Below are 25,272 nucleotides of genomic sequence, written 5' to 3'. Positions count from 1 at the left end.
AGGTTGATGAACTATCAATGAATTACATGCATATTTCATTTTTAACTTTCTGCCAGCTTATAAACCACTTCTTTTGCATTTTTACCAGGAGGAGATAAATTAGAAAAATATTCATTTTTCCAGAGAAGACAGGTCTTGGAACTTCTCCCATAGCAAATTTTAAGGAATGTAGTACTCTACTCAACACCTGACAATCTTTTTTCAGTGTTCAAATGCCTAGCTTTTGGCAAGTTTATCTCCCATTACTCTTCTGCACAGAGACAAGAATTTCAGCCTGATCTTAGCTCAGAGCTTCCTGTTCTGTTTTTCCTTTTTTCACCTCAATTTTTGTTTTCACTTCAATTTTTTGGGGTTGACTGTTGGACTCAGTGACCTTAGAGGTCTTTTCCAACCTTAATGATTCTATGATTCTAAGATTCTAATAATGAAGCCAGTTCTTAAAAATGCAAGAATGTGGCAGCTTGAAGCAGACCAAAATGGGATAAATCTTCAAGCCGTCAAGGAAATGCTGACTGACATCTTAAAATGTCTGCTGCCTCGAAATGCCCCACACAAAACAAGAAATACCACTTGGGCTCTACTACAAGAAAACTACTTTGGTTTCCTATTAACAAAGACATGTGTCTCATAAATGAAGTAGGCCCAGGCCCTCGTTGCAATTGGTCATTTTTGTACCGCCAAACAAGCAAAACAACAAAAAAAGCTCAAACCCCTAACTTCAACCACAGTACATGGAGTTCCTCACATAGAAGTATGCTTACATGGACTCCCTTGCTACTTTAAGAGTTAAAAAAATACAAGTTTTTATATTAAATCTGTAATAGACATGTAAGCTTACAGTCTCACACAATAGACGCAGCATGCCCATAATTTTTCCTAGTTAGAAATAATTTTAAATTCTGAAATTCTACATAGTTTTAAATCAAATACCACCTCTTTTCTTCTCCTCCCTCCTTGGCTGTCCCAAAACAGCCTTTTCTCTCAATATGAAGGGTTCCTCCAAAAAGAAAATTATTTGGAAAAAAAAAAAAGGTTGTAGCACATTATTTATTCCTGTTTATTCCTGTTTCAGGTGAAACCCAGTATTGAGTAAATCATCAGAACCAGATGCAGAAACGATTTACAGTCCCCACATGAAAATTATTCCACCTTAGGAATGGAAATGTGATCCCACATCATTCTGGTAGCTCGTGAGATCTACACCACCAAAACAGAGAGATTCAATTTCCAGAAAAGCCACCAGAGACAGGCTACAGAAACAGCTGAAATTAGATATTGTCAGTAGTTACTCCAAAATCTGCATAGCTGGATTTACTGCACCAATACCAAAAGGCTTTACTGGCAAAGGAATAAGTGTGCATGTGCACACATCCATGCACACACACTTTCTCCTGAAAAAGTACATAAAACCAGTCCCATGAGGCAGATGGTTAAAGATTTTTGGACATTCACTAGGGATGCACAGTTTCTCTGCACTACGAGTCAATAGTGCAGGCCTTCCAAATTCAGACCAACAGATAACGTTTACCCTAAGTACCACTGAGTGGAGCACAGAGTTGTCCAAGTTTCTCCTGCCAAGGTGGCTCCCCGCTATATCCAGTAGTTGTAGCTGTTGGCTTGTGAACACTTCTTTCTCCGACTGAGGCTTTCACGTTGCTGTGCAGCCCCTTGTGATGAATCCAGCACCAGGTCAAAACTGTCACATTAATTAGCAATGCTGGAAAATGAATCCTGTTTTACTACAATTTTCACCTCACATTTCCCACACTTTCTATTTGTTTCAGGTCTAAATAGTATCTAAAGAGAATGGAGATAGACTCCCAGCACTGCACTTGCATAAAAGTTATACATTTGTTTTCTTGAACACATAGAAATTTGTTAAAATAACAACTGCATTAAAGTAACCCCCCGTTCAAGAATTTTCTGTTCTTTTCAAAGAGGATGATACAGCCCATCTTCAGCAGGTTTTCAAAAACTCAGTAGCTCAACAATAAGTATCTACTGACCATCTGAAAGAGAGTAATTTAAAAGCTATTTTAGGCTATCTAATCTCATCAAAACCAATAGTAGAGTTTGGGCAGTTCAAGGACATTTGTCTGTCTCTGTATTTGGGAAACCTGTTTTGTATATGCTTATACAAGCACAGTGTGAAAAGAGCCAACACAGCTTGTGCAGGCCACATAGCGCTTTCCTTTGCATAGTGCAAATCTACTTCAGCAAATGGAGTTGACTAGGACTTTGCTCAGAACTGCAAGGCACTGACTAGTCTGGCTCAGTTTGACAGACCACTTAAGCTGATGCTTGTTTTTAAGATCTAAGTGAAGATGCTTTTGAAGAAAAATGTTGTTTACACGCTTTGTTTCATGAGAAACTGAATGGTCTGCATCTGCAAGAGAAAATCTGAAGTGTACATTCAATTTGACCTCCATTATTTATCAATTATTTAGCGCCAAGTAGCTAAAATTGAGATGGACCAAGCAGATTAATCCCTACACTCCTAACTGTCAGTGTGTGCTCGGTGGTTAATTGACATCATGTCAAATTCAGGGGCTATCCCTCTCCCACCTATGTAGCTACTTTGAAGAATTTCATTCGGGAGCGGGAGACTCACAGATGTCCACTGTCCAGAGGGTCTTCTGGGAATGGTGAAAGATAAAAAAATTTTAAAATGGGCTCAATTTTTAGGAAGTGATTACTCTATACCAAATTGCAACAGGTATTGAGCTTGCTTAATTTCTATCAACTTCTAGTTAGAATTAGTGAAGTGATGAAATCACCGCTTATATGACAATTTCCTGAAAACAACAGCTTTTTAACCAACCTGGGTTCTGTGTCTGCTTCCCCATTTAGTCATTGTCACCCACTTGCAGGTCTCAGCTAACATTTGTTCCCCACCAGTATACTAGCTCCAGTTATTAACTCCTGACCCAGTATCAGCCCTTAACCTCACACTCCTAAACCCTTTTATACCTGAGGCAGTGATGCTATCCCAAGCACAGCCCTGCTTCTGCATTCAACCAGCCCCCATTTCCCCTGACCCTCTCCCATTAAAGCCTGTATCAAAGGAGCCTACACTCTTCCTTCTATTTTCCATTTCTTATAGCTTACCATCTGCTCCTCAGTTCTCACAGTCAGCACAGCCTTAACTGCCATTTTTGGATGCACTGGGACATGATTTCATGTCTATTTTAAAAGGAAAGCTGCTGAATGTTAAAAATGCAATATCAACAGTCAGACTTATCACTACACAGATGGAAAAGATTTCACATGTTCCCACTAACACTATTAATTTTTGTTTTCTCAGTCAAGCTATGATAAAAACATATAACATATAAAGACAGGTGAATATAGCTGCATCTGTATAGTGCATTTTGCTTTAAAAGATAAACCGTGTTGAAAACTAATGACAAAATATCTTTATGAAATAGCCAACAGTGCAGATTGCCACAGTTCCTGTAGTGGCATTAATTTCAGAACGGTGGGCTAATTCTTGCTTTTCAAAAGTCAGCAATCTGCAAAGTTGTACACGTGCAGAAGATGGGAAGGCAAAAAACCCAAACCTTGTACTGAGGAGAATGAAGCCAAAAAGTTATGATCCTGCAGCAAAACCTCTTAACACACTTATTTTTCTTTGCCCAAAGGGAAATCCTGAAACTTTCTAGAAAACTTATTTTCCTGCCCTAAGTTGTACAGATTTTCTTCATCTAAAACTCAAAGCTAGAAAGACAGAAGAAAAAGTTACAGCAGATGTCCCAGGGTAGTCTCAGTTGTAGAGTCATTACTGTGATTCATAATGGAAAAAAAAACCAAAGAGGCATTTCAAGTCAACCTGTAAGCATTCTCATCTGGGTAGGTGTGGTCCATGTGTGCCTATCTACATTAGGAAATTCAGCATATATAAATATATAAATAAAACATATGTACAGTACATAGTCACATTCATATAAGCCATAAAATGACATATATTTACAAAAATATTTGCAGCTATGTTTTACACTTTCAGGTCCGCATCAGGAATTTAATTGTTTAGTTTCTGTCTTGTGAACTTGATCACTTTCCTAAGTAGGAATCTGGGATGAACTTGTACCTTATATATTCACAATTGTCAAAAATAAGAAAGAAGAAAATAATCTTCCAAGGAATTCTGCCAAGTCCATAAGAAAAGTTGAAACTTGTTGAAGCATTAGCTGCCTCACTGAAGAGTAAATTACATGTTAGCAAACATTGAGAGACCTCCTCCTCTTCATGTAGAAAGACCGTACCTTGGTCTAGTCCATAAATAAATTTGAAACTCATAAAACATCAGGCAGAGCACAAACTGGGTGCCTGACAGCTGTCTGTACTATAAACTCATGCATAATTACTATTCTAGTTGTCTCAGTTTAAACTGGTAGAGCGGTGAAAGTGAATGAATGTAGAGATGAAAATGCATACATCAGGCTACCTTACAGGGTAAAAAGGTAGACAGTAGACTACATTCTGTTGGCATTGTTGTAGCTTTCTTTAACAGTAAGTTACATGGTTAAAACAACCCCAAGGATCTCACATTTATACAGTTCATATTATACAGTTCTGTGACTTCCAGGAGTTGGACATATTTAATTTGCTTCTCCCAAGATGGAAAAACATTTCTTTGCTGCTTCATAAAATAGTCTTCTTCGGTATGCAGCCCAGGTTCAGGCATTCTTTTTTAATTTGGGGGATTCGCCCTTGTCACATGAAATAAATTTTGCAAAAGGAATTAAAGCTTTGGAGAAAGGGTTGTTTTCCTTTCGAAGAACACTTGGAAAAAACAAACCTCAAAATGCAGCAGTTTAAAGTGCCTGTACGTGAAGACCTGTGGGGAAAAATCGTGCAATGAACCATCGAACCATGGCCTCAGATAGCACTTTCAGCGATAGGCTGTGGAGTCATCTCTTGCTCCTCGCTATTCTCTGTGGACATGTCCTGGACCTCCTGCTGCTGATAGATATCTTGGACCAGCATGATGTTTGTGTTCCTCCACTCTCTGTACTTCATTGCCGTCAATTTTGGGTCCTCTAGCAACTGGTTAATTGTGGCCAGGTCATGTTCCTTACACTAGGAAGAGAACAAGTGGTTATTTCCCACAGAAACTGTCAAGCTCATTGTCCTTAACAAAAACACACTAGGAACATTAGAGAACCCTGTCATGTCACAAGGAGGTGGCCAATTATCCTTCCTCCTGGCAACTTGTTCCCACTTTTAGAATGTAGATCATCAAAGTTAAGCCCACAGCAGTAATTCATCCCAGTTGAAGGCAAGATTATGATTTCACATAGATTTTTCATTTTATAGGATTCTTAGTGAAACTTTGAGAGAGAATTCATGTGAAAATTAGACATTGTTATGCTGTCTCACAACAAGTTAGTACTTGCATGAAACTAGACACAACAACATTTGTTTCTGTAATTCATACCAATTCCAACTTTCTCAAAAAATACTTATTCCCTGGCCACGTTATAAATGTCTCTTCTCTGGGAGCTAGATAGAAAATAATTTTGGATATAATCCGTGCATTGGCAGTAGAGTTTATGGGTGGCTAGAGCACATGTGGCTGCTAATACATCTACCACCAGCTATTACTAACAAATCTGGTCTCTACTTTTAGACAACAGCAGCTCAGACTGTATATTGCAAGCACACTGGTTCAATCATAAGACATGAACAGTCACTGATATAGGGAGACTGGGACCCTTTATGTCACAGAATCACAGAATGGTTGTGGTTGGAAGGGACCTCTGGAGGTCATCTGGTCCAACCCCCTTTCTCAAGCAGAGCCACCTGCGGCAGGCTGCCCTGGATCCTGTCCAGATGGGTTTTGAATGTCTCCAAGGAGAGAGACTCCACAGACTCTCTGAGCAACCTGTGCCAGTGCTTAGTCACCCTCACAGTAAAAGTGTTTCTTGATGTTCAGAGGGAATCTCCTGTGTTTCAGTTTGTGCCCATTGCTTCTGGTCCTGTCACTGGGCACCGCTGAAAAGAGCCTGGCTCTGTCTTCTTTACACCCTCCTTTCAGGTATTTATATTCATTGATGTCCTCACATTTTCTGACACAATGAACCACTTTGCTCTTCCAGCCCTTATTGCCTATCCATGGAGTGGACAGAGAAGCCCCAGTTAGCAGCTACAATTAAGGGAGGCACCATGCTGCACTAACAAACCTTTACTGCTTTTGCCTACCTCCATCCCCCCAGTCTGTATGTTAAAGCAATGGAATAGTTCTCACCATCTTCTGCTGCCACCAGTTTCATCATGCCTGAGGATGCTCTGTGCTAGTGGCTGCCTTGCAAACACCTTGAAAATGCTCCCACACATTCATGACACTTCCTGATAGTAGCAATAGTACGCTCACACATCCATATCCTACTACTACTCTAATGAGCTATCAACTACTCTGTGATGCCTGAGCCACTTTTGAAACACAAAACTTGTTCAACTGTTGGTTTACACAGGTCCTGTCCTCAAGACCTAGTGCCAGCCCTTGTAAGAGGGCTTCTGGCATCGACGCAGAGACATGCGCAGTTAGCCTAAGAGAAGAAGAGGAGATAGGGAAGCAAGAAGGGAGAGAAGAGTATTTCCAGTGGACAAAATTGGTGGCAAAAAAACATGCTGTGGAATTTTTCTGTAGCACCAAATCTATTTCCCACATTCATTAAGCTTGTGATGCATTTGCACACAGCTTCCCTCTCTTCCAAACTGTCCAAAGCATGTTTTGTTAATGATATGCTGTGGCAACAACATTAATCTCTTGTTAAAGATGTGGAGTCAAAAGTCCAAAATTAAAATTGCACTGAATCTTGCAGAAACACCTATCTCAAACTAATAGGGTTTTAATTAAAGCAGAGTAAATATGGATCAGATGCAAAACTTTTCTGATTTTTAAATTTCCAATAGACCATTTCCAATTATCTCATGTCTCATATGTTAAGAAAATTGACTTAAAAGCACATAATTCCACTGATGCAAAGAATATGGCACTTTCCCACTGCAGTCATTTGCCTTTCAGACAGGCTAACTTAAACACGGCTGCGTATAGAACTCTGTCTGTGTCTGTGAGAAAATGTCTGTACTATGTTTGTCTTGTCAATACTCCAACTTCTTAGTTTGAAGAAAGCAAAAAAAGATCAACACATTTTATACGTTATGAACACTCCAAAAATGATTTTTCCATATTAAATACAAGCATTAGACAAGCCTAAGGTTATAAACACTGCTAATCACAACTTATACAATACTCCCGTGCTAAATCAATGCAAAGTTGTCCTCCTTGCTCATATCTGGCAGTAAGGCTTCTAGGCTTCCATTCAGCTCCATACTAATGAAATTGATTATCCCACAAGATACAACTCCATTTTGTACTAACTGGTTCTTACATTTATTAGGGAGGCTCCTATTGGGGAAAACTTTGCAGTTTGTTTCTGTATTTAGTTTCCTGTCACATGAAATAGGCATACTTTTTAAACTAACTTTCTGTTATATGATGGGCTCACTTTATTGCTGATGCAGGTGAATACTGCTGTAGTCAGTATCATGTCACTGAAGACTCTTTGATACTGAGGAGAGACTTCATCAGGTCTCATACAGAGCCTAGAAGCCTTACAACAGGGAGAATGCCTATATTCCCACTTGTCTTTTCAACTGTATCTTCAGGAAGTTTAACACAGGCCGGCGTGCCAAAGCCAAGCCTCTCGTTGCAACTAATAATCAAATCAATGATTGTGCTGATAGAAGTTTGTCATGCATTTTTCCAGTGTACAATGCTGGAAGCCAAATACACGGACTTGAAACAAAATACTCAATTCCTGCTTCTAATGCATACAAAAAGGAACAAGTGAAGCCCCAGGTTTGCATTTATTCTTTCTTCTCCTTACAATCTAAACGTTACGGTTAAGCTTTCTGTTTCCCTCCGTACCATTCAGAAACAGGCTTTGAAATCACATGACACTTGATGCTGGTGAGTAAACAGCCTCATAAATCCCCATATTCCAGACAGATTTACTGGCCCTTTCATGGAACGTCCCCTGAACCCCTCCACCCCTCCAGTTCATGATATGTTTCCAACATAAAAGCAGGATGCTTTTGTTATTAAAAATATTTTAGTTACAGGAGGTCTTTACAATAGGTTTGGCACATCCTGTACATTCTCCAATAATCACATAAGGAAAACTTTTTTTGGCTCAGGGTCCTTTTCATGTCCTTTATCATCAACGTACTTTGTCTGCTCTTCCTTTTTTAAGGCTCCCCTGTTTAGTACATTCAGTCACGCTTGCAAGTTTTCCAGCTAACCAAGAGAAGCTTGCTTTATTAAATTTTCCAAATGGGCTGGAACTTCTGCAAGAAGGGTCCCTTCTGAACTACTGCCTCTGTTTCCAGTTCAAATTTAACAACAAAAGACAGATCAGTATTCAGAATGAAGTAGAAAACAATTTCAAAAACTTAACCAAATTCTCTGGGGCTTTAAGTAAATATGTAATTAGAGTTTGGCTTGCTTTCTATATATATATATGTAAATATGTAATTAGTGTTCTAGGCTTGCTTCTTTTTTCATCCAAACTGTTTCTTTCTCTCATGCTTTTCCTTGTCTTGTTGTGCAACCTCACCTTTAATGTGCTGTTCAGCATTCGAATTTTGTGGAGTTTCTCATTAATGGAGGGGTTTTTGCTGCGTTTGATAAATGACTTCCTAAGCTCCTTCTTTGTTGACAGCCGACGATCACCAATGGGAGACAGGCTTGCTTGTTCTAATGACTTGTAAAGTCGCTCCATCTCATCATCATCACATTTTTCCTGATCTGCAAAGAATAGGATAAACTGGCTATGAGAATGTGAATGTGGCAGCAGATAGCAGAAATGGTAAGTTCAGCCATCAGAAAGGCACTTAGCGAAGTCAAAAAGTAACAGTATTAGAGTTAAAAACCAAGGGCAATTTTTAGTGTAATTTATAGGGTAATAATGCATATGAGAAAGGCATACTACCAAACTCAAATGTTTTTAAGAATCAGGTCGTGATCTAAACAGATACGAGCATGTATTTCCACTGATAGAGTGCTGCTTTAGTGCTCCAGATATATCACAGACTTTGAACAACTGTCAGTAATGCTACATTTGAATGAAAACAACTTTGATAACATCTACACCCATTGACCTTTTCCCTACATGCTGCACACAGTGAATTACATTTCCACCTGGCAACTCACAGGTCAAATTCTGTTTGGTGTACCAATTCATCACCAGGTCTTGGTAATGATTGAAACCAGAGTTTAAAAAATTGAGCAATGAAATGGAACATAGGAACACTTCAGGGGCCCCAAAAGAAGGTCCCTAGAAAACAGATTAAAGCAGAAACCCTTGGGGCACCTGATGTTTAACTCCTGCTATTCACAGATCGCAGCACAGAATTTGTTTGCGGAGCCTCACAACAAAACCTTGATTATCTCCACCTTAATTATTCTGATGGCTCCAAAGCTGCAGCACCATCTTCCATGACAGAGAGGACATGAAAGGAAAAGCTAGCAAACAGCTGAGAATGAAATAGCATAAAATAAGATAAAAATTGAAACAAAGACTTTTTTTTCAGAACAAACCAACTTAAAAATGAACAGTCAGAAACTAAAAATGTACCAGGCATATATAGGGGCATTTTGGCAGAAGGCCATTGTCAGCAACAGACTGTGCAACTCGCTTCTTGGCCCTCAGTCCACACTGCATGCTTTTCTACTTCAGTGTTTGCTAAAGGAAAATCTTAAAGTTATTGGTGTTTTCAGGGTGCTAATGAGTTCCTCAAGATCCACCGGGATAACACCCATTTTTATTTCACTGGGAATGGTGGTGGTGGTTCTTCTCAACTGCCATCCTCCACGTGCCAGTTGAACTGGCTGGGCATTTTTTTCTTTTAATTAAAAGTTAACCATTGACTTTTCTAAATCATCTTCAGTCAGCAAACATTTTCTGAACAAAAAGACTTCTCCAACGTGTCAGCACACTTAGGAGGCTGCTCCTTATCTTTTCCATGTTTTAAAAAGTACAGCATCCTCCTACACCCCTGTTCTTTCTAAATATTTAGGTTACAATAAAGGTTTATGACATGCTACAAATATTTGCCTTCACTGTGTTGCTGGCCTTTTTTTCACTACTTTGTGATTATAAAAAGCCTGCTGTAACTTGACAAGAACTAAATATAGCTTCCAACAGTGGTACAGTGCTGGGAGAGGAAAAGGAGAACGGTTGTATATTTAACAAGCTGCGGGAAATAGAAAAAAATGCAAGTGTAAGGCATAATACACGGCAGTAGTAGTTCCTGAAAACTGTCGGCTCATGCCATGAGACTCGTAATTATAACTAGCTTCCTGCCTGCTTTCTTGGGATGAAGCAGCTGTTTGTTTCAATAGCCAGCTCCTACACAGGACTGGCTCACCTCTACTGTAGACATCACCCATCAGGACTGAGCACAGTATCACTTCGAGGGATAAATTGACCTTTATCAGATATGCAAGAAAGAGTGTATAAAAAGAAAAAAAAATTGCATGGATCTTGTCCAGGAACTTTAAAATATAGTCAAGCCATGGGTGACATGAGGTCTCTGCTCCAGATATTTTTTGAGGTTAACTCATGATGCTCCTCATTGTCCTAAAAGGGTTACAAAGCAGCAAGCATGAGAAAACACCCTCGCTGAACATCCTTCTTCCATTCTAAGTACTCTGATATCTTCTGGGCGCTTGTGGGTGAAGGTAAGGAGGACAGTAATACTCAGCACAGAAAAAGATGGAGCCAAAGTCAGAAAAGCCCAGCAAAAGGCTCCCAGATGATGCACTTGACCAGCAGTGTGCACTCAGCTCCTGCATTCTTTTAAGATTGCAACCTGAAACTCCTCTCCTTTTTCTTATTCTTCCGCCACTCCCACCCCCTTAAAGGATTGATCAGGGTCAGGTAATTTCAGAGGGAAAGGAATGTGCCAGATTCTTCAGATTGGGTGGATAAAGGGAGTGACAGTGAAGCGGCTAAATGGGATTTCTGGAAACAGTTGGAAAGCAAGGGTGAGTGAAACCTACAGGCGGTGTAGAGCCAGGCGTGAGTTATACAGTACTTTTGTCTCCATCTTTGTTTACATTGATGAGCAGTGAACTTCTCCCACAACAGTTAAAAAAAACAAAACAGTATCTTAATTTCGTGCTTTTGTATAGAAGCAGATACTGTTGCTATCAACAAAGAGTATGTCTGCCAATAAACCTCTATAAATTGAGGCCAGGCTGTCTGATACCTATCCGGACTTTCACCTTCGACGTCCTGAGTTCCCCTGAGCCAAGCTCAGAAAACAAAAGCCCATGTTTTGCAGGCTTGAAGCTGCCACTGAACACACTAGATTGATGCTGTAAATCTGAAAGGGGGAGAGGTAATGGAGGAAGGGGAGAGGCATTATTTCTAGCAATCAATTAACAAGACCAATAAAATGATCTGCGATAAGAAAACATATTTCTCCTCACTCAAACAATGGCGCATTACGGTATTTCACAAGCCTCTTAATGTCATGAAAGTAAATGAAGAAAGCAATACCTATAGTTTGCTTTCTTGTTTTCCCCACAAAACATCCAATTAAGGTTGGATAATAGAGATAAAGCAACCCGACTCAAGCCTTAAGCACAGACTGGACTTTTTCTCCAGATTCAGATATTCACAGCACATTTTCCCAGAACGTAGTGTTGCTTAATTCCCTTGCACCTGGAGTCAGAGCACTGACCTGCAGATGAGCAAGTCTCTAACAGAAGCAGAGGCATTCACCAGTTCCATATTTAGGCTTCAGTGACTTGGATCCCTCCTATGAAACCCGGGCTGTCTAGACCATACTACTGAATTGTTACAAAATATTTGCTTTGCATCACAAAGTAAAAATTTATGCTAAAAGCACATAGTACTCAAGCTCAGGCACTGGTGTAAAAATGAACAGACTGTCTGTGTCAGCCTCCCAAAGATAAATGTACCACCTCAACTCTGAGCTTTGTTAACCTCAGGAGGTTTATAACGATGGTTATATTCCACTGGTAAAAATTTTTAATAACATGGACAAGTTGGGCCCCACTAGCACTCCTCTGAAGTGAGTCTTTCCAGCCGAGCCACACAGCTAACATCAGGCACATTCAAAATCACTTCAAAATATAATATTGCAAGTTATCTCTTCCACCAGTACTCTTCAAGCTAAGCACTTTCTGTCTCAGGCATGCAAGTTAGGAAACTGAAATGCTACTACAGTACTTCTTTATCTCGTCCTATTTGAAAGATAAAATACATTCATTTTTCTCTCAGGACCTACCGAAGGATTAGTGGTAAGGAACAAATGGCAACAGTGGAAGGATATTACATATTGTGTGCATTTATGAGCGTGTACATACAGACAGGGGAACATGTGCCTTGTGCACTTTTCCCTTCCCTTGGCAGTATTAACTATAAGCAATTCTGTTGAGTGATGCCACTGGAAGGATCAGTCTTCCTGGACTCCTGCACCATGCCCTTCACGCACAAGCCTCGCAAGCCCGCTAAAGCTTCATAGCACTTCTGGAAAAATCCTGTAGTATTGTATAGCTCTTTTAACTTTGTCAGACTCCACAGTGGGGAAAGGGGAAAAGAACCAGTGCTGACCTGAGGAAAAGAGAAGTCCTGCCCTGAGATATTTTAACATTCAAGAGAAAGAGACCTTCTAGGTTGGGTAGAGGAAAATAAAGTAATATTTCAGGCAAGTCAGAACTTCTGACAAATTCTGTTTCAGGAGAAGTAAAACACAATTTTGTGGCTTGATGCCACTTATCTGGAATTTCCCTCTAACTAACAGGAGATATCATAGACAAGGGCAAGCTGCCAGAGGTTCAACACGCCAGCTCTTCACCTCCTCAATTTTCAGCTTCCACCGTCCTGTCGGCCAGCTTGCCACAGGTGGGAGACATTAAGGTATTGAGACTCCCTACCTTGCAGCAGCAATACGGGAGCCTGCCTGAAATCTCAATTTTAATGCTCTTTAAGCCTACAAAACTGAAATTATCCAGAACTTTTCAAAAAGCAGCTGTGAAAAATCAAGCTGATTTTTTCCCAGTGGTAAAGGTATAGAAATTGGCAATGTTTGGCAGAAAGAGCATTTTGCATTGAAAACCACCTCCAACAGAGCATATCTTACTAACTCTAAGCTGAAATGTAAATACTTGTTCTCCCGTTCTCACAGCTCTCCAACTGTGTATTAATCCCAGAAAAAAATTTGCTTCTTCCTCCTGTCTTTGCTATTCTTACGAGCTTCTTGTGGCTGTGCCAACACCCCTAGTTCTGATTCTGCCAAAACCTTTGATTCCAATGGGACAACATATAGACCCAGGCTGGGGAGAGGAGAGGAAAAAAAATCACAAACCGCTTTTGCCCTTACCTACCTACCTACACACACCACCCCACACCCATCCACTCTCCATAGTGGTAGTAGACTTTTCAATGGGAATATGATGACACCTTGAGGAAATCACATTTTCCGCAGAACTACAGAACAGAAAAGACAGGAAATATTTGAATTAGGAGGGCATAGCTTAGGCAAACTCCTCACTGGAAAATGCAGAACTAAAGGTAGGAAACAGTGGGAGAAAATAACAGGAAAAGTATGTTACCACCAACAGTTAGATGCTCCTGCCTATAACAGTATGGTGGACTCAGCAGCGAGGGATGCCATTTTAACAAACTGTGACTGAACTGGAAACACCACAAATAAGTATCTCTTTTTCAGAGAGTTCAGAAAACTGTAACACCATAGCTTTCACAGTGATTTCTAAAGCCTTTTTGATGAGTAGCAAAATAATCATTCAAACACAGTTGTTTCTCTACACAGTTGTTCTCACCATAGGCATACTTCTTGGCTAGTCTCAGCCACAATCTAGCCATTTTCTGTAACTTTTGCAGAAGGAACAAAGGGGCCAGAGCACACCAGAGGATCTGTTCTGGCTATTACTGGCACAGGCAGACTACAGAGGGGAAGAGGATGTCTGTTCTGAGAAAAGAAGGAATTGACTGCATCCAACTCCTATTTAACCAACTCCTTCCCACAAAACCAATCCAGATAAAATTCACGTGGTGTGTGAAAAGCCTTCCAGGTTTTTCAAAATATCAGCACACACCAGATCTTCTAGCAGCTACTGTGAGCTAAGGTAAAATAAACAAACTAGAAGTGGTACCATAAGAATTCCTTGCCAAGACACATTAACTTCACATGATCATAAAACCCTCAGAAAATGCAGGGAAGAAGGATGTTATTGCTATAGTAGAAGATCCCTAAATAAATACAAACACACATTCCTGTGTTCTTATAGTAACCTCTCAGTTTCTGCAGCTTCTTTTTGTTATCATAGTTTTTGATGATGACAGTGGTGGGTCATAGTCAGATACTTTTTGTTCCAGCGGTTGCCAGAAGAAATACAAAGGATGGAGTCTGGCTGCAGAGTGTGTCTAGCCATCGCAGGCAGGGCAAGGCCAGCTTCTGGATATAGAGCACGTAGTCAGATAGTTGTTTATATTCTCAAGAATTTCTTGTTTACTTTTCAGTGTCTTTGTGTCACAGGCAGCTTTGAATCCTTTGTCACTGTGCTTGTAGCAAGCTGCAACATGGAAGTATTACCTATTCCCACAACGTAAATGGAAACCTAATGCTGATCTCCTTTCAAAAGAGAAAACTGTTAAACTCTCCTTTTTTGTACCTTTGTATTACCCTCTGCTATGTAACCTCTCCCCAGTAATCGGCACTGAGAATTAAGGCTGAGAATGGACATAACACCACTAAGAGTGCCTAGAAAGGTGGTTAAAAATATCATGTGGTACAGCTCCTTGCACCAGACACTTACAGTTGCTTAGCAGATTTCATTAAATAATTTTCATTGAAAAAAAAATCCATGATCATTTAGTTGAATCTGTAGTTTCTCTTAGAGATTCATCCATTTATCTCTGAGAAACTTTTCCTTCATTGTTTAACTCGTCGCTGAAGTTTCTTCAGTGTTTTCGTATTTTCATTATAAGCTCTTCCCACAAAGCCACAGTTACTCTTTCTTCCTTCTAGGCACCAACTTTTCTCACATTGGCCTTTGTTTCTGACTTTTGCAACAAAAGTGCTTGAAAGTTTCAGTTCTTGAAAACTTTCACCTCAGCTCTAGGCTGCCATCAGCTACAACCTTACAAACCCTACATTCCATCATGGGGTTTTACTAAGCAGAATATAGTCACAAAACAGAGTGTGTGACAGGTTTTTTCTACCCTCACAAGGAGAAGGAGAGGGCATGGACACGCATGAAGGCTCTGTGGAGAGTGGGTTCAAAGACCACATAGCTGTTCTGATAACAGCAGGGCTGGCTTTACACACATGGGACATGCACTTTCAGGACAGATGCCGATGCAAGACAGACCTATCTCCTCCTGGATGCAGTATCATTACTCTGAAACATGACGAGCTGTCAGAAATGCAGTATTCAGAAGTGTTGTAAAGCAAATAATATGTACTGCACTGAGGTATGCATTCTTGTTTCGCATTAGATAACAAGGGTGTTCTCACTAGTTGTTGTAAATCATGAAGTTTTGCAGCTAGCTTTTACCCTGCAATTTGAATTCGTCTCACAGTATTTGTGCAAATCCTTATCAACTAGCTGGAGGGGGAAATTCTTGGGGGATAAGCCACAGAACCAGAATTGCATCCTTTTTGATAACTTTCATTTGGAACTGAATTGCTATTTTACATTAATCCTTTTATCCACCTCATTCTCAAACTGAAGTAGCTTAACTAATCTCCTTGCAAATTATTTCATTTATTTTTTCAGCGGCCATTGCAAGGGCAGGGGATGACAGAACCACACGGACCAACACTCTCCATCCCATCCCCATACTATGCAGACTGATAAAGGAAAGAAAAATGCATGTATGGTGTACATCTTACTTGCTCAACAACGGGTTATGATGCAGACAGTAACTAGTGAGGTTATACAGCTTCCATAGTGACCGACTCATTGAAATGATCTATTTCTGGAATTCCATCAGAGATCACCAGTGTGGTTAGACTGGAAGTGTTCTGCAATCAGGGTCAGCCATCACCTAAGCGGTGAGCAATGGAGGAATTCATTTCCCCAGGAATATTTTTGTGAAAATTAAACCACCTTGCAAATGGCAGGAATATACCAAAATGTGCCTTGATTTACATTTTAATCCCATTTTTATTGGTAAGTATTACTGAGTCTATCAAACTGTGCTTTAAATGATTATGAATGTGTCATGCTAATTCTATGACCATCCATAAAAGTACTTGTCACCCTTACATTACAATGGAAAGCATTAACCTACGCATTATTGCGGGATTACTGACAATACTAGAGTAACATATTCTAAGCAAAACTTTAGATTTCTGAAGAGCAATCACTGAATCTTGCTCCAAGGGATCTATAAGACACCATGTCGTATATGGCCTACACTCCAACAATCCACCTGAATGTACCTAATAATGTTTTCCAAAGGCACTACTTGGTCAAATTTAACCCAGGTCAACTTACAAAAGGCAGTGCATTTACTACATCTTTGTGACATTTTAATTAGGGACCCCATTTCTGCCAGCCCCAGCATTTCACTACTTGCAGTGCCAGAGCTTATGGGAATTAGATTCCATGGGAACTCTCCCAAAACATCCACTCTTTTCCACCACATAGAAATACTACCTGCGCTCGCTTTTGGTTTTAATTCGTACTGATCTTCATTGCTATAGAAGTCTCTAGCAGAGCAGCCTAGAAGATGGATAATGAAGCTGAGTGCAAAACACTCTGAAATTAATTTTCACTTTTGTTAAAATCTGTACTTCGCTCAATTTCCCTTTTTTTTGTGTAAAAATCAGAAAAACATATGACAAACTAAAGGGATGCTAACTGCTGATATCTGTAAAACAACCGGGAGACAGACGATGTAACTAATGTGCCTTATACTATCAGTTATGTGATTCAGCTCTCAGTGCCAGTTCACCTACAGAGAAACACCCTAAGTTCCCAATGAGTCCAGTGCTGTTTCTTTCCATTTTTGCATTACCTTCAGCCTAAGCTTTTGGATGCACCTTTGTTTTGCATTGTATTGAGACAACACTGCTCTTTCAGCAAAGTACTCGCTTCAAATCTTTACAAGGATTTTGAATCATGGGTAGAGCCGATGCACAAGAACATCATTCCTTCCTTATGTATTACCTCTCTAGGCAGTGTGCTGAGTATCTTCTCATTTCAGCACATTGTGTGCAAGAAACGCCTCTTATGCTTCAACTGCTTTTAATGCAGAAAGAAGCAGCTTTGCTCAAAAGGCAAGACACATTGCCTCACTATAGTAGGAGAGTTATTAACAGTAACAATGACCAAATTCTGAAACTGTGCCACCTTTTTAATTCAGCAGCACATTTCAGTAGGAGGATACCTTTACAGATACCCATTTGCTTAAATAAAATCCAGTCTTAATGGATTTTCTGATTCAGGTTTGCAGTTACTTCCCCTCGATTACAGTGAAGCTCAATGAAACAAATAGGGCCCATGTTCACCACTTCCTACATATGCCATTTTGCTTAGGGTGTTAGTTCTGTGACACACTTTCTTAACATTTTGATTCAATCCTAACTAATAAAAGACAGCTGTACTGAAATAAAGAAAGCTAATAAAAATATGTCTATGTTAGGATTTTACACAGAGGCTATGATCTTAACGTACAGGTAAAATTTGAGAAAAGCTGTAAAGATACTTACCAATTAGATAGTAGGTTATATACTTAATGCACAATGAACCAAATGTTTGTTATAAATGTTGTGCCACTGGAAAACTCTTCAGTGAAGAACATAAAGGAAGGAAGGGGAAAGGAAGTTGAGGAAACCCCCTGAACTCCCACATTGTCTGGCTCTGCAGACAAAGATCTCCTCTCTCATTAGCTCACCTTTGGCTAGTGATCTTTGTCCTGATGCATCTGGCACAGCTAGACAATGTGTATCCGGAGGTAAAAAAGAGTTTTGGGATCCACCACTGGGTTTGGAAAGCCAGACCTCCTGGCTTCCTGCCGCTTCTCCACAGTCTACTTCTGGCGGCTCATCAGAGTGGATCTGTACGCAGAAAGTTAAAGGCTGATCACCCTCTTCTGTGGCAGAGCTGTTAACTAGGTCAAGCCAGGACTGCCTCTCAGAATAAACCACTTTGGACATCAAGGAAGAAGACGACTCTTGGGAGTTGAAAGTGCTTTCAGGTGAGGAGAGAGAACAAGATGCTTCACTTGACACAGTCGAGGTGAAAGAAGACTTCTGCTGATCCTGCTTTCCAGAAACAAGTGAGAGAGGGAAAGAAAAAAGAAAAATTATTTCCAAGTTATTCCTGTTCCTAGGTTCTACACATTATAGATATGCAGCTGAAATGCTAACTGACCAAAAATTGATGTAATCTGATTAATTATCCATCCAAACAAGCCTGAGGTATGGCAGCCAATCTCCCATAGAGCAGTAACTTCAGAAACTAAGCCACAAGGAAGCCAGAGGTAAAACAGATAAAAGCCTGACAATGCCTAGAAACAAAAGACCAAGGAAAAATACTGTGTTGAATGTAGCCTTCCATGCTAGGTCTCACACTCATGTTCACTCTTTACTTTGTCTTCATTTTATTGGTCTAATCAAGAGTGCAGAAGAGAAACTCTGGATTAGCCATTGAACATGAAGTTGTCTTGAAGCATGCAATAAATCTACCAATGCCATAACCACAGGTAGACAGAAATGGGCCCAAGCACTAAAGTACCTTGACCTTCTCAGCACACAAAGCCATTTTACCTGGTCCATTCAAGGGACTAATCATTCACCAAGGCAAGAAGGCTGACAGGTAATATGATGGCAAGTTAATGGTGGAAAGAAAAAACAGACAGCCATGGGGCAGAGGGCAGGAAAAGGGGAATGGTACAAGATTTGTACTGCTTGTTCACCTGCTAAGATTCATCCTTTAGCACATGAATCTGGAAAGGGACCTAAACTTCACTAGAAACACATCAGAAATCATTAAGACATCCTAGGGCCCTCCATACTGTACTTGTCACCCTGCCTCAACAAGAGCGCATATAACCAGAGAGGTCTCAGAGACCTCTAACAGTCATCATTAGGAGCTAGAAGTTGAATGAAAGAGGGTATGATAGATGCACAATTCCATGTAAAGAAAGGTTGAGAGAAAGAACAAAGTTTTGAAAAGTATTTAGCTTCCCAGACAAGCAAATAGATGCCTAGGTCTTTGTCTAGAGTAGGCATTTACATTGCTTGAGTTGTACTATGATCTGGTCACCAAAAGCAACTCACACAAGAAGAACTAGCACTAGTCGTCTTCTTAGCCACCAAACACATTGAAAAGATGAGCACACAAATATACATACAAATACCCAGAAGAGGATTAATTGACTAATAAATAAAGTAGTGGAAGACAAGGGGAGACAAAGCCTTATAGTGAAGCTTTTAGCAGAAACTATCAGAAATTGTGATGAGATCATCATAATACGAAAGCCAGATTTCTTGTATCTGCTACTGCAGAAATTTACTCCTTCTGCAAATCATCTGCTACTGACCAATGCCAGAATCAGAATACCAGACTTGATGGACCACAATTCTGGCAAGTTTATGTTCTCAATACATGTGTAGAATAGATCTGTGTAAGGATTGAAACAGATGATAACTAAACTGGAAATACTGAAAATTACTGAGAAGGTGTTGCTAGGGAAACCCAGACAGGCAGCAAACACAATAAAGGGACTAGCCTGGAATACTTATTAATAATCTGGTAAAATAGAAATAAGATGTATTCATATAAACCAAACCAAGAGTGACAATTTTCTGGATTATGATATATAAAATTCTGCAATTCAGTGTTGCTGTAATGTATACTACTTCCTTTTTACATTAAAAAAAGCAAAGTAGATTTGCCTTCCTGTGCTTCTGATCTAGCTGTATCATGCAGCTACTAACCAATTCAGAAGATGAGAAGGACCAATATCAGATTGTGGGTCACCATTTGTTTGTAGCACTTTCTTCACTTTTGTAAATTTTCAAAGCCATTCCTCCAAGACGGTCCCAAACACTGTGGGACGAGACTTAATTTATATTCCTATTACAAGAAGTACAACATTGTGTTTCAGGTGCATTTTTGTTTTTGAAAAGGAAACCTTCACAAATGCACCCTAAGCAAAGGACAAGGAGATGCTGTCATAAACTACATGTATGAGTGATAAAAACACCCTTGGGAACACAGGTGACCTGAAGCATTTCATCTAAGAGCTCCTATTGCAAAGGCAAATCGTTGAAGCATTTGTACAGCCAAGCAGAACAACCGAACAGTAAAAGCTCTTGCTGATATGATGTGGATGGTTTAATTTCAATTTTTCAGAGACAGGAAAGGAAGATGTTAGATCTCACCTCTATTTTTCTGGCATTTGTCCATGCAAAAGAAAATGCATTGAAATGAAAACTGTGCCTCATTGAGTAGAATATATTTTTGTTTTCATTTTCATTGTGTGTTAAATAAAAAAATGTGGGTGAGAATAAGGATGACTGCCAGAATGTGTTTCTCTTTCTCTACATATGTGTTGTGTTTTTTTTTTTTTTCTTTGGCATGACAAATGTTTACCTAACTTACTCAAGTGGTTCCTTTGGTTTTGCAATCATCCATATAATAATAAATCTCCATTTAGGGACATTTTAAAAAGCAGGTGTTTGAGCCAGCAGATCATAAGGATTCAGCTGGAAATCAATGAGTCTCTAGGCATTTTTTAGAGAAACATTATCACCACGAAACACCTCAACTGCTCTTTTGGGACTGCTGCAATCTATTGTCTCAACATAGCTGCTGGTTTTTGAACTGTACATCCATTCACATGTGGAGGAGTTAATGCAGACGGTAGTTTAACTTTTGTCCTACAGATGTTAAAATGTACTTGTCCCTCACTTGCTTTTTTCTTTCACAGTACCCAAAAGCACACATAAACATAGAAAGCTCATGTTCACTGTTTCATGCACATGTTCAAGTTTCAAAATGGTTTGAGTCAGCAGAGAACAGAACAGCAAGTGAAAACTTTGTGCTAGAAGTACAGCAAAATGTTTGCTGCCCTAACACATAACAGAGCTTGCACTTGGGTGGCTATTAGTTTCCAGACTAATAGTTTTCAGTCTAGAGTTGATCTCAAGAAGTTTGGAGACCTTTCTGCCTAAGACAACATTGGTTTGATTTTCCAACATGTCCATAGTTCTTAATTCCTATTTTGCAAAATCGCTTTGGCACTCAGGAGGAAGCAGTGCAACTTTAAAAAAAAGATAAAAATAATAAAAAGAAATTAACCCCAGACAATGCCTGTGGTATTCTTGATGCTGGGCTGGGTTTCCATGATGAGTGTCTCTTCCAGTAGCAATCTGAAAAGATTCAAGCAGGCCTTCCAAAAATGGTGTACCCACAGAGTATCAACCCAAATCCATCACATGTTTGGGACCTCATAGCTTCGTTCAAAAACTCCGCAGTGAATGAACAGGCAGCAAGCAATGTTTAACCAGCCTTCCCTGGGACAACCAAGAGCTCCACTCCTAGAATTGACTTCCCAGTGAAAACTGTGCTTTCCCAATCCTTCCAGTGGTTTTCTTGCTCCAGTACTTGTCCAGAAGGGGGAGGGGCATTAAATTGGGTATTTAAAAGTCAACTGACTTGCAGTCAAACACAGCTCCGTTGGTACCTAGCTGCTCCCTACCCACCACACGAGCAATCTGAGCATAGGGCAGACACAGGGAAGCTGGAGCTTATTTCAGTAGCCACTTCTGGGATGAAAAGATGACAACTTTGCTCAGGAGATACTAACCTTTTTCCATGGGGGAAGGGATTTTAAGCTGGGGATGAGGAGAAGGAAAATCAGCTGAGAGAGGTAGAGGCTGAAGGGAAGATAGCCTTTAAGGGAAAGGCTGAGGAAGCAGGACCACTCAGCACATGCACCGTTGCCTGCCTCCCACACGTCCCCTGCTAAAACGTGGAGGCCAGCACTCAAGAAGAGCATATGGGAAGGAGACAACCGGAGATGGTCTCTGCAGCGACAGACTGACAAGCAGCAGGAAGCCAGAAAAACAGAAAACTAAAAACCAGCACCTGTTTAAAACTCATCATCTGGAAAAATGCAGGCATTCATTCAGAGGTGAGCAGACGGAGCAGACATCTACAGCCTCTTAAAGGCAAGCCACTGAGGTATAAAATTCAAGACGCTTCATTATCAGCCCTCGGCCCAGAATAACTCTTGGACACGTATTGCCAAGGTTCCTATTTTCTCCGATATTTATAGCCACTCAGCCACATTTAACTTCCAGTTAATACAGGCAATAAAGAATCATGTTTTACACAGCAGTGAACACCGTGCACCCCCTGCGTGCCAGGTGGATTGCTTTACAGTGATTAACGTTACACAACTGTTTCAGGAGAGGAAGACTGACTTATCTGACTGAAACAGAAGGGGGCAAGTGGGTGACAGTGTGACATACACTCCCAGCTTTATGCGAGCTAACGAAAGACTGCCAGACAGGCAACCCTGTGCATGACATCTCCTTTTATTATTGACTGTGACCACAGAAGCTTCTCCAGCTCATCTATATTTTTCAAATTTTTTCCTGCTTTGCTGCCTCTGCGCCCACCCCAGCTACTGGATGTCATTTCAGCGTGCCATACGGGAACCTGTACCACACCCATGATGCAGCAGACGCTTCCCTTCCATGAGATGCAATGAGATGATTTATATATTACTAAGTATATTACTGCATACCCCTCGATGTTAACTTTCAGCTGGGGAAGGGAAAGGCTTGAACTCAGGATTCCTTATTTCAGCTGCATTACCCTCCCAAACCAGATTACTCATTTCTAAACACAGAATTAAGTAAACCTCGTATCTTAAAGCACATGTAAGGGGATATGAGATCACCGGGAAAAGCAACAATATAGAAACAAGATTAATAGGGCGATAAGTGGCTAATAATTAGGCGAGTCAATTTGATTAGACACATGAGGGTGCATAGTGCTTATTCTAATTTATGAAATGAAGTGAGGCGGGGAGGAATATTCTGGATGAATACAGCAAGAGAGAAAAATAGTATAGATTTTGGGAGGATGCTTATTTTCTTTTTTTATAGTCTATTTTTCAGAGGTAGAGGAAAAGAACCGATTTTACTGCTGTAAGAAGAGGCCTCTTTCCCTTCACTTCTCTTCACTGCCACAAAAGCAGCTTCAAATTCAGCGGTCTTAAGAACAGCTCACTCAAATAAATAAATACAAATCTGTTGGATGATGCCACCGGGGTCACAAAAAGAAAGAAGATTTGAGACTGGTTAAAAAAAAAAATAATAGTATGAAAAACTAGGTTAAGCAGTGTGTTAAAAACCTTGTAAAGAATAGACAGAGCTTGTGTACGAGGTAGAGTGACACTTTCCTTTCTCCAGCAAGATAAATATACCTCCATCTGAGGGAGCTGCTCTTTGCAGCGCGAGGCTCCCAGCAGCGCGGGCTGCAATAACTGCGTTTTCTGCCACGGGGCAGGGGCAGTCAGTGCATCCTCATTTCACAGGTACACAGGGTGAACATTTCCAGTCGCTGTTTTAGGTTATTCCTCAAAGGTCCACCACCTCAAGAAAGTTTTGTTCCAACTGGCTAGCAACTAGAAACAAGCTAATTACTGTAACACTTACCGAGGGAGGAGGTGGCGGTTGGACTGTGTAGGGGGGAGGTGGTGTGTCTGTTATTTCTGGATCATCATGTTCACTTTCACTGTAGCATTCTGAGGCAGACATGGAAAATGAGCAAAAACAAGGTGTTAGACCAACACTCATTTATTCCTCACAGTGCTGTGGTAACCAAAGATCACCAAGTCGGATGTTCTGGGCTGAGGACCACGCTGTAACAAGTCAGTGTCTCCCTACAGTGCAAATTAACCCACTTGTGGTAACGCTACACTACTTCATGGCAACCTTTTTTCTTTCTTTTTTTCCTAAGTCAAAAAATTGCTAATTTGCTATGGCAGGAAACACTAGGTGGCACTGCTCTAGATAGCTTCACAAATAGGTTTGGGGTGGGGATTTTTCCTCCCTTTGCAACCTTTAAAAGGAAGGCTCCCTCATTCGTGGTATAAGTTAGGGAGACCTGTTGCAAGTAGTAGACGCTGTCCCTTAATCTCTGTAACCAGTAATTTTTCCTGGAGCTAGCAACAGGCATTGCTGTTTTGGCTGCAATTTTGGAGAAGACAGATTGCTCGCATGGTGCTTTGGAATCCATAGAGCAGCCTCATGAGAGTCTTCTGTCACCACACGGTAACTCACATAGGCACGCCATGCAGCATGGCAGTACATGTGCAGAGCTAATGCTAAAAGTAAACACAGCACTCTAGGACTATACACGCCACTCATCTTTCTTTTAAATAAAAAGCAAGCTGATAGAGCCTCAGTACCTCTTGACATGTGGCAAAGAGGCAGTCATGTCATTTCTTTCAACTGCCTATGTAGCAGGTAAAAGCATTTTTTCAGATGCTTTTTAAAAGTGGATTAGATGAAGTGATAATCATTGATAAAATGAGACACACAAAAGGGGAGGCAGTAAGTTGCTGGTTCCTATTCTCAGGGCCTGGCTGTAACCACTGGGCAAGATCACTTCCCTCTGCTAAATCTCCCAGCACGCATCAGCCTTTCACATCCAACCTTTATGGGAGGCAAGTGCTTGCATCCTGCCCTGCATCATGTGTGAAGGGTGACAGCGCTCACCGCCACCCAGCTGAGCTGAGGACATGAAAGGTTGCAAAGACATAGTCAGAGCTTAATGAGGACAACATGAGTGTCACAAGAGCAGAGGCTGCCCCTGTGGTCTCCACGGAGCTGGCACTCTGCACTCCCTCTCCCTCCGCCGGCTGCACGCAGCAGCTTGGGCTGGCCAAGAGCAGCTGGGTTTCTCCAGTGGAAGCAACCCCCCAGCTCTCTCCCCAAGCCGGCGAGGGCTGTTTATGTTCTGGGAGTACTTTGTAAGAGCTGGACTTCATGGGTTCACACCACTAGAAAGCAGTCTGTTAGCACGGTCTCTGGGAAATCACCTTATTTAAAAGGTTATCTCATCTTTTAACTAAATTAATACCCGCACACTTTCTTTTTGTGCAGGTCATTTGGGGAGGTTAATAAGCACAGTGTTAGGGGAACAAAGTTTTAAGAGAGAAGAATTTTATACATGAGAGA

General features: G+C 40.6%; 1 protein-coding gene across 3 annotated transcripts in view; it reads right to left on the bottom strand.

Moving 5' to 3' along the window:
• Positions 1 to 3,933: 3,933 nt before the first annotated feature.
• Positions 3,934 to 25,272, bottom strand: part of IPCEF1 (interaction protein for cytohesin exchange factors 1) — a 60,190-nt gene continuing 38,851 nt past the window's right edge. For all 3 annotated transcript variants that reach the window (XM_076333823.1, XM_076333824.1, XM_076333825.1), the window contains 4 exons: positions 23,746 to 23,834; positions 17,964 to 18,333; positions 8,622 to 8,812; positions 3,934 to 5,079 (listed from right to left, as the gene is read on the bottom strand). In XM_076333823.1, the coding sequence (XP_076189938.1) occupies positions 4,879 to 5,079; positions 8,622 to 8,812; positions 17,964 to 18,333; positions 23,746 to 23,834 (851 nt within the window). In that variant the 3' untranslated portion in view covers positions 3,934 to 4,878. The remainder of the gene's footprint in view (positions 5,080 to 8,621; positions 8,813 to 17,963; positions 18,334 to 23,745; positions 23,835 to 25,272) is intronic.

Source organism: Aptenodytes patagonicus, chromosome 3 (genome assembly GCF_965638725.1).
Source record: "Aptenodytes patagonicus chromosome 3, bAptPat1.pri.cur, whole genome shotgun sequence".
Lineage (NCBI taxonomy): Eukaryota > Metazoa > Chordata > Aves > Sphenisciformes > Spheniscidae > Aptenodytes > Aptenodytes patagonicus.
The sequence above is the reverse complement of the archived record's forward strand: the minus strand, read 5'-3'. Positions and strand labels throughout refer to the sequence as shown.